Source organism: Bidens hawaiensis, unplaced genomic scaffold, assembly GCF_021521415.1.
Source record: "Bidens hawaiensis isolate Kalapana, Puna unplaced genomic scaffold, B.hawaiensis_p1.1 tig00011171_1, whole genome shotgun sequence".
NCBI classification, from domain to species: Eukaryota; Viridiplantae; Streptophyta; class Magnoliopsida; order Asterales; family Asteraceae; genus Bidens; species Bidens hawaiensis.
Window position 1 is genome coordinate 754,776 of NW_027491865.1, and position 9,723 is coordinate 764,498.

Sequence of the window (9,723 nt, forward strand, 5' to 3'; positions counted from 1 at the left end):
TCAAAGCCTAAGGAAATATATTCCATTAAGTTACAAAGATCCTTGTATGGACTGAAACAATCTGGAATGATGTGGTACAAGCGTTTGAGTGATTATTTGATAAGCAAATGATACACCAATAATCTTATTTGTCCATGCGTCTTCATCAAGAAGACAACATCAGGATATGTGATCATAGCTGTGTATGTTGATGATCTCAATTTAATTGGGACACAAGAAGAAATTAATGAAGCGATTGCTCTTTTAAAGAAAGAATTTGAAATGAAATACCTTGGAAAAACCAAATATTGTCTTGGTTTACAAATTGAGCATATGCACAATGGAATACTTGTGCATCAGTCAACTTATACTGAGAAACTCTTAAAACGTTTCAATATGGACAAAGCAAACCCTTTAAGCACACCAATGGTTGTTAGATCACTCAATGTTGGCAATGATCCATTTCGTCCTTGCGAAGATAATGAAGAGATTCTTGGTCCCGAAGTACCATACCTCAGTGCAATTGGAGCACTTATGTATCTTACTAACTGTACAAGACCTGACATTTCTTTTGCAGTTAACTTATTGGCAAAATTCAGTTCATCCCCTACTAAAAGACATTGGAATGACATTAAACATATTTTTCGGTATCTAAAAGGAATTGCTGATTTAGGTTTATTTTATCCTAACGATTCAAAAGAAGGGTTAGTTGGTTATGCAGATGCAGGTTATTTATCTGATCCCCATAAAGCAAAATCTCAAACTGGATACGTATTTAAAAATGGAGGAACTGCGATTTCATGGTGTTCTTAGAAACAAACACTCATTGCAACATCTTCAAATCATGCTGAAGTCATTGCATTGCATGAAGCTTCAAGAAAATGTGTATGGTAAGATCTATGTCACGACACATATTGATTTCTTGTGGACTAGAGAAAGATCGAATTCCAACTCTTATCTATGAAGATAATGCAGCTTGTGTCTCGTAAATGAAGGAAGGGTATATCAAAAGTGACAGAACAAAGCATATACCACCAAGATACTTTGAGTATACTCGAGACCTTATTAAAGACAATCGGGTTGAGATGAGATATGTCCAGTCCAGCAACAACTCAGCTGATCTTTTCACAAAAGCACTTCCCACAGCAACATTCAGGAAACATGATCATGATATTGGCATGCGCCATGTACGGACAATGTAACGACCTGCAATATGAGGGGGAGCTATATACTGCACTATTTTTCCCTTAGCTAAAGTTTTTTCCCATTGGGTTTTTCTTTAACAAGGTTTTTAATGAGGCAGTACTTTAAGACCTCGAAGTTTTGAAAAGGTATCATCCAAGGGGGAGTGTTATGAATCCACCGACGAATTGGGCAAGTTGTATGACACCTTTTTCACAATTGTCAAAATATGGTCACATGAACACTCCAAGTAATAATCTAATAATTTGAGTTTGTCGGCAATTTCACTTTTACGTAGTATAAATAATACTACAATGTAAATGAAATATTATCCAAGTACACATTTTCATCTTTCCTTTTATCCTCTTGTTTATTTGTTCAAATATTACTTCAAAAATATCGTTGTAATTAAGGCTAATATTATAACATTCATATCTTTGTGTCAAAAGAAATTAGGTAAAAAAACAAGTGGATGGAAAGAAGGTTTTTTCAAGTGTGTCGGCCGTAGGAATCGGTTCGCCACATATCAACGGTTGAGGTTTCTGGTGGGTCCACCTCAACACTCCACTCCTCCATTGCCTAATTATTTATCCTTTTTACTCTTTACATACCCATAACAATGGGGCGGGCCGGGGCGGTGGACACGCGGTTCAGCAAGCAAACACCGCCCCCATGCTCCATAACCATACGTTGTCACCAAAAAAGATAGCTAGGATGCATAATCGGTTTGGCTCAACGCAAGCTAATTTGGGAAAAACTTAAATGACCCTAAGTTCGGCTTGAGCTCGTGTGTGATATCTTAAACGAGCCAAAGCTTGGCTCGAGTTCCCTTGTGAAGTGTGAAGCTATTCAATTAATACATAGAAGTCAAAAATAGTTAAAAGTTAAAAATGCATGGAGCTCGACAAGCCTAAACAATCTTCTCATACAAGACTCGGGCCGAGTGTCGGTAACTAAATGAATTAATTTGAGGCTCGAGCTTGATGAGGGTTAGCTCGTCTCGAGCTTTATACCAATATGATATCAAGTAGCTAGCGAGCGGCTCAGCTTGTTTGCACTCCTAGATACACCCCTACGGCCTACCCTAATACCCTACCCAACATTTTACATGCCTAAACAGGAGGATTAGAAACTAATTAAGGACATTAGTGAAGAGATAGGGTCTTAAACCCACCACAAATCCATATACGCAATAAGATGGTCTTGATATCTACCACGGGTCACCCCTCATCACCCACAGACCCATCCTTAGCAACTTACAAGAAGTCCGTGGGCACCACCCGCAAGCGAAGGACCTGTCACCCCCGCTGAGGAGATAAACATCACATAATTGTTAATTTTTAGGCCACTCGCAGTCCAAAAGCCCTTGAGAAACCACGACTTCACAAAGAGCCAATCACAGGACACCAACCATCCATATCTGCCAACTGTCACATCTAATCAGAAACCTCGTGCGTACTCCCCCACAAGAATAGAAGGTTCTACTGATAGTGACAACTTAACCAATCTTTCTCTACCTCTCTGGCTATAAATACCACACTTGGACTAACGGTTTAAGGATTCTCACTCTTACGATTACTCTCTAAGAACTTATATTGATTGATACGTCGGAAGGTAGAGGTGGCCAGACAAACCGGTTAACCGGACCGACTCGAAAATTGAACCAAAACCGGTTTGGAACCGATTGAAACCGTAGGTTCGGACCGATTTGTAATTTTTTTCCACCAATACCAGTTCCAAACCGGTTAACCGAACTGAAATCGGCCAACACCGGTCAAAACCCTAACCGAAATCGATAGTAACATGATAAGAAATCGGTTTCAACCCGAACCGAAACCGATCACAAACCGGTTTTGACTTTTTTTGACCAAACCAAACTGATTTAACCCAAACCGGTTTGTGCTCCTCTACCGGAAGATGGTTACGAGATACCCCCCCCCCCCCCCCACACACACACATTCTCCTTCTCGTAACGAGCTCACGGTGTTTTATTTTGCATACTAAGCAGATTAGGTGTCGTGGAGATTGGACCTAACCCTAACCCGGTTGAGACATAAACCTCTAGTGCTTCTTTAATTAGAGTACTTTGCTACACAATAATCTGATTGCTACACAATAATCTGACTGTACAGATTGATACAACATATAACATTCATAATATTTTTTATTTTGAGTAGAGTTTGGAGTCAAGCTTCAGCATTAAAATACTTGGCTCGTAAAGCTCACAAACCTTATCTTGCTGGTCACTTCACATATGACATATGTTTACATTATCTAGATAATCTTTAAACTCGTCACTTTTATATTTCATTTTCACTTTAAATTATTATATTTTATTTATGTTTAATATTCTTCTAATCATCTCAACATAGAGATGTTTTGCTTCAATCTAAAGCTAATCAAACATAACACGAGACATATACATGGATCGTAATGTTGTTTATGTTTTTCCGTTTCTTTATTTGTATCTCATTTCAGCTTCCTGTCGGTTCCATTTCTCTATAAACACATACTGTTGTCCAAAAAAAAGATAAAAAAAATCAAAGCAACAGCTCTATCCAGATTATGAATCACGCAACGGTTCTGAATATAACAAACCGATACAAATTTAAATCAGACACCGACTCTGAAATTTAAAAACCGGAGTACAAAACAAATATCTGCAAAGAGAGTTAGCATGAAGGAGAAATACTCTTGACCGAAACTTATCACATTCTTGATGCCACTATTTGATCCAAGCTACATTTGCCATTAGCCTATTAGTGTCTATGTTGTGAAGACATGCTAACACTGGATAGTCTTTAGACTACTCAATTTTATTTTCCAAATACATTATGATATATTATTTCTTTTACTTATCCGTTTATATTCTGTGTAACCATCTCTATTTTCTATATATAGAGATGTTTTTACTTCTTTGTAAAGTTGATCGGCCATAATACAAAACATATATTGATACTAATATAATATAACCAGGTGAAACATGACTACACCCCAATTAGGACAATCCCGATTGCATCATCTCTACAAAACTGGATCATCCAAATTGCATAATAAAAGCATATTTACACAGACTTGAAAAGACCTAACAGGCTTAAAAGAAGAGAATTCAAAACAAAATCCCAAAAAACTGTTTTAATGTCAAGTGAAAATGTAACTTTTGTCAATGATGTTAAACAAAAAGTAGAATACACCAATGAACATATGGTTAGTATTCTCAAGAGTCGAGACCTATATACACTTTTCGAAACATAATGAAATAAAAAAAAACAAACAAACAACTTACCTTATCAAGAAACCGTATGGCTATTCTTTATCTTTAATAAAATGAGTTGTCAAAAGCTTTGAAACCGTGAAGCCAACAAACGTGTCAACCTTAAATAGTTCTTTTAATTTATCATCACATAGAATCCTCCGTTTGTCAGATGGATCCTGTCAAAAAACATCAATTGCTTTCAGATCAAAACGGCCTTTGACCAAAATGGGCCTGGGTTGAAACGAGCCGTTTTAGAAAATCGTAACAGAATAGTAATTAACCTGAAGGTCATTTTGTTTGATATAGTCCCATATTCTCTTCACGACTTCTGAACGAGATAGTTCGTGTTCACCCGTACCAAAAAACTGAGCCAGCTCATCAGATATTGGAAGTGGAGAAACAAATCCCGAACCCTTTGACTTTTTTCCTTTTTCCTTTTGTTCAGGTTCATCTGAGAACACAATACACAAAGGTTAGTAAATTTCTACAGCATTGACCACAATTCGCTTAGTCAACACCTGACATTACCTTCTTTGGCTCGTTTATTCTGTTTTTTCTTATCTGAAGGTGTTTCTTTGACTCGTTTATTCTGTTTGTTCTTATCTGAAGGCGTTTCTTTGACTCGTTTATTCTGTTTATTCTTCTCTGAAGGTTTAACTGTAACTGCATTTTCAGAAGAAAATATGATCACATAATGTTATCAAAGTATCCTTTTTAATATTCAGTATTACCTTCTTCCTCTTCTATTGGCCATATATGCTTGCTAAGAGCTTTATTCATTTGAAACATATCAATAGATTTGACACGAAAAATTTCATGTAACATTTCATCACAGAGAATCTTCCTTTTGTTCTGTGGATTTTGCAAATCTTTCTCTTTGATATAAGCCCATATCTTCTTCACAACCTACACAACCAAACAAGAAAAATCTCAAAATAAATATTTTAGAAACATTATTTTTATTATTTATATTAAACCGTACCTCAGTTCGGGCCATTTCGGGTTCTCCTGTAAACTTCTGAAGTGGAGGTGAAAGTGCACATGGTTTGCTAAAACCTCCTCTTTTCTTTCCATTTGCAGCCGTCTTGTTGCTTTTACTTCATAATTCATGATACATTTAGGTTATATTAGGAATATTAAACAGAAAAAATGTGGAAACTAACTGCAGCCAGTTTACTGAGTTACAATATACAGTGTTGGAAAAATCTTATTCAGTCAGAGACATACAGTGTTGAAAACATCTTATTTAATCTGCAACTAGTTGCTAATCGGACTCCTGCTTAATTTTAGGGCAATGGCAAAAAAATCGGTTGTCGGACTTAGTCAATCCTAATCTGTCAAATCTGGACTAAATTAGTTTTAATTGGCCTTAATTCTAGCAAAATACTCCAGCAATTTCCAGAGATTGCGTGTATATATATACATAAAAAAGTGTGTGTGTGTATACATAAAACTGTAAATTACTTAATATAAAACTAAAATTTACATATAAAACTCCAATACGACTAACCGCTAGTCCCTACACCACCGTCCGACCGGCGAGTTCCACAGCATTGACAAGATGTATGCTATGCTTCTAATAACAAGATCCAAAGCTAACTAGGTCTCTTCACATTTTGAATCTTCTAATGTTCAACAGAAAACAATAAATTCATAACATTCATATTCAACATTCAGCATATATTAATTGCACATTCCATAACAGAACAAATAATAAACAAACTCAAATAAAACCCTAAACTTGGCCAATATATTAACAATATACAATAATATTATACATATACACACACCTGTTTGTATTCTCCTCCTCTGCATCACTTTCTTCTTCTTCTTCTACCTCTTCTGGTTCCACGTCATCATCGGATACACTCCCGCCATTATCGTTCTCTTCGACCTTAACATTATCCGATTGTTGAGCCTCCGTATTGCCATGGTTATAACGCGATTGAAGATAGAGATCGATTTGTTGCCTAATATAGGGCTTTCTATCGGACAAATCGATACCTAATTCTTGCTCGAGTCTACGGCGGACGGTTGCGCCGGTGGCGGTGTCTAGGTCGGATGTTCGGAGGACGTCGTGGAGATGTTTTAGAAGCTCTGAATCGGTTAACATTTTGGATTATAGAGAGGTTATTGGCATGCACAGATACAGATGATGATGAATAGGTTAAGTAACTAACTGATTATTATTATTGTTGTTGGTTGTGTGTTAATGTGAATGTGAATGTGAATGTGAATGTGAAACTAGGTTTAAGTTTGAAGGAAGGAACATTATTATTATTATTATTATTATTATTATTATTATTATTGAAGAAACGTGGATCGACTCACTGGTGGACGATCTACTTTCCTCGGGTGTGATTATGCTATTTCACCGATGGTTCTCTGGAATCTGGATTCTTCCACCTACAAAATGAACAGCATCGTAAACTTACCCCTCAGAAAGGGACAGAGGGGTCCTCTTTGGGGTAACCCTCCGGTGTGAGAATAAGAGTTTGTAGGAGAAGATAATAATCTGAGAGTAAGGAAATTGGAGTGTATTGCTTAATATAGCTGAATACTGTGTAATAGGGTGTACCTCTCCTTGTGGAGTTGATGTGGTATTTATAGTGCTAGGGTTTCCAATGATTGGGCTCAGACCCAATTAGGGCCTTTTTGGCCTCCTCCTATTGCTTCGCGCCACGTGTCCTTGGGACACCTGGTGCTTTTTCATTGATTATTGCACATGGGTTTTGCTGAGTTGTCCACCTTTCATTGGCAGCTGTCAACATCAGCATATTCTTATTCCTTAAAAAGATACCTTCTGGAAGGTTGTCTGACGTGCACAATCAAGGTTGCCCTAATCCTGATTTGGATAAGGACGAGGTTGATTATGTGCATGTGTGATATGCGCCTATCCTGAGGATGCGCGAGGTCTTCTCTTTATTCTCACGCGCAGATGTTTCATGCGCAGATGTGATATGCACAAGCATGTGATATGCGCCACGCGCGGATGCGCCACGCGCAGATGTGATATGCGTGAGCATGTGATACGCGTGAGCATATGTGATGCCTGAGCATATGTGATGCATGAGCATATGTGATGCCTGAGCATGTGATGCATGAGCATATGTGATATGCGTGAGCATATGTGATATGCGCTATGCGCATAGGTTTTGGCTTTGTGCCTTCATAATGTCTTGATTTCAAGCCTCTTGTCTATATCTTGTGGGTTGACCCGCCTCGCTCGGTGTTGAGGCGGGTACATACCTCTTCAAGCCCCCCCAGTCTAATGTGTGTCTTGTCTCGCGCGAGCGAGGTAAGATAGATATTAGACTTAATAGTTTGCTCTTTTAATAGGGTTTGTCTTTTCTTCTTATTACTTATCGGTGCGCGAAATTCTATCCTTTTGTTTGAAAGCGAATCGTCCCTGTACGTGGTTGGTTGTTGCTGACATGCGTCAGTGATGGAGACGTGTCAGACTTTTCGTGTGCTCGAGGTGCTACAGTTGCCTTTCATGTCCCCTCACATAGTGTCAGGAACACGTGTCGCGCTCGCGTTGGTCCGTACCTGCGAGTGGTGGCGAGTGAACTCTGGCAGCACCTGTATCGTTTCTTTTCGTGTCCCCTCACACAGTGTCAGGGACACGTGTCGCGCTCGCGTTGGCTTACACCTGCGAGTGGAGGCGCTTGAAGTCCGATCAGTACCAAATTTTCTCTCTCCTGGGCCTATAAAAGCCAGCCCTTTGAGTTTTTTTATCCTTCATCTTCTTTGTTGTTTATTCAGAGCTTCTTTCTTCCTTCGATTAAGTGCCTATCTTTCAGATTTCCGTTCTTCAGAAGCAACTTGTGCCTGACTCCGTTGTATGTCTGATAGCCCAGACAACACAATCTCCCCCAGCAATCGCCGTGTGAAATCGTTAGTAATGTCTATGTTGAAGAAGACCGGCAAGGGGAAGAGGGCTGCTGAGGCCTCATCGGAGGAGGTAGGGAAGACCAAGGCAGTGAAGAAGTGGGATGAGATCCCCTGTAAACTGAGGCAGTCCGATTTTGACAGCCTTATCGCCTCTCAGGGTTTTCTCCCTGAGTATGGCTGCATGCTGCCGGCGGCCGGGCAAACGGCGGCGGACCCGCCCACCGGCTATATATCCATTTATTGCCATTTTTTCACCCACTGCAACCTTCGTCTCCCGATGACAAGGTTTGTGGGTGCGCTGCTTAGATTTTATGGGATTCATATATCCCAAGTCCATCCGTTTGGACTCGTGCGCATGACTCACTTTGAGTTCATGTGCAAATCTCAGCGCGAGGAGCCTAACCCTCGGCGCTTTCAATTTTTTTACAAGCCAAAGATCCAAGATTCTTGGTTCTCATTCATTCCTCGCAGTCAGAAGGTCAAGTGCTGCACCGTTTCCTTCAAGAGCCTTCATGACTGGTCTGAGAGATTTTTTTACATTAAGGCTGGTGTGATCCCCATCCGCATGACCATGCGCGCGATCTCTTCTGCGCCTGCGGATGTGGGTGTCTTCAAGAACCCAACTGGCGCCTGGGTAAAAAAGTTGACTGCCGAACCATCCCCCGCCAAGAACATTTGCGAGGAGGTGCTGGTGGGGGTTGGTATGAGCAGGAGGTGGGCCGACAGCGCGACTGAGCCCGTTATCCAAGTTGACGGCTTGTGTAAGTTAACTCATTGCATTACTTCTGCGCGAATATAATTCGTTTTGCTGATATCATTTGACTTGTTTTGTGCAGTCAGCAAGGAGTATGTCCACGCCGCCTATGATGAGCATATGGAGGGTGGCTCCGTCGCGCTGGGCGCTGGGGAAGTTGGCTTCCCCGATCGCTTCGATCACATGTTCATCCCTGTTGATCTGGGATTTCTCTTTGACAGCGATGCGCCTGGTAAGCCTTTGTACTTATGCTTATGCCTTTATAATACCAAATTTGGCTAACATTTCTGTTGCACGTATTGTAGACGCGCTTGAGAACTACGAGTTGGAGCTCGCAGAAGAGGAGGAGGAGGAGGAGGAGGAGGAGGCTGAGGTGCCTCAACTAAAGCGTAAGGCTAAAGGGAAAACTGGCGCAGGGGCCAGTAAGAAACAGAAAAAAGATGATGCCCCTGTTGTTCAGGATCCTCCTACTCAGGCGAAGGGACTTGAGAAAACCCAGGAGTTTACCTCCAAGTTTTCCTTGTCTTCCCTGCCTCAAAAAGTGGGCAGACCTCCTGTCCACACGAGGTATGCTGCCGCTACCTCCTCCCTTCGCGCGGCGGAAAAGGGAAGCGGCGTTGCGCCTGCCGTTTCCTCTTCGACAGGTATACTTTGCTTA

The 9,723-nt window shown here is 40.4% G+C and overlaps 1 protein-coding gene across 2 annotated transcripts; it reads right to left on the bottom strand.

Moving 5' to 3' along the window:
* Positions 1-4,110: 4,110 nt before the first annotated feature.
* On the bottom strand, positions 4,111-6,603 carry LOC143537296 (uncharacterized). 2 transcript variants are annotated; one of them, XM_077031093.1, is made up of 6 exons: positions 6,208-6,603; positions 5,400-5,514; positions 5,149-5,323; positions 4,946-5,074; positions 4,699-4,868; positions 4,111-4,593 (listed from the first exon to the last, which is right to left on the bottom strand). In XM_077031093.1, the coding sequence occupies exons 1-6, from the start codon at positions 6,528-6,530 to the stop codon at positions 4,468-4,470; spliced, it is 1,038 nt and encodes a 345-aa protein (XP_076887208.1). In that variant the 5' UTR covers positions 6,531-6,603; the 3' UTR covers positions 4,111-4,467. The 2 variants fall into 2 exon arrangements, with proteins under 2 accessions (XP_076887208.1, XP_076887207.1); XM_077031092.1 differs by having other exon boundaries at positions 4,133-4,593; positions 4,946-5,080; positions 6,208-6,601.
* Between the last annotated feature and the right edge of the window lie 3,120 nt (positions 6,604-9,723).

Coding starts and splice junctions, on each gene's coding strand:
- LOC143537296 (XM_077031092.1), bottom strand. CDS start 6,530: ATGTTAACCGATTCAGAGCTTCTAAAACATCTCCACGACGTCCTCCGA. Junction 5,515..6,207: donor GAGGAGGAGAATACAAACAG/GTGTGTGTATAT, acceptor TGAATTATGAAG/TAAAAGCAACAAGACGGCTG. Junction 5,324..5,399: donor CCGAAATGGCCCGAACTGAG/GTACGGTTTAAT, acceptor TTGGTTGTGTAG/GTTGTGAAGAAGATATGGGC.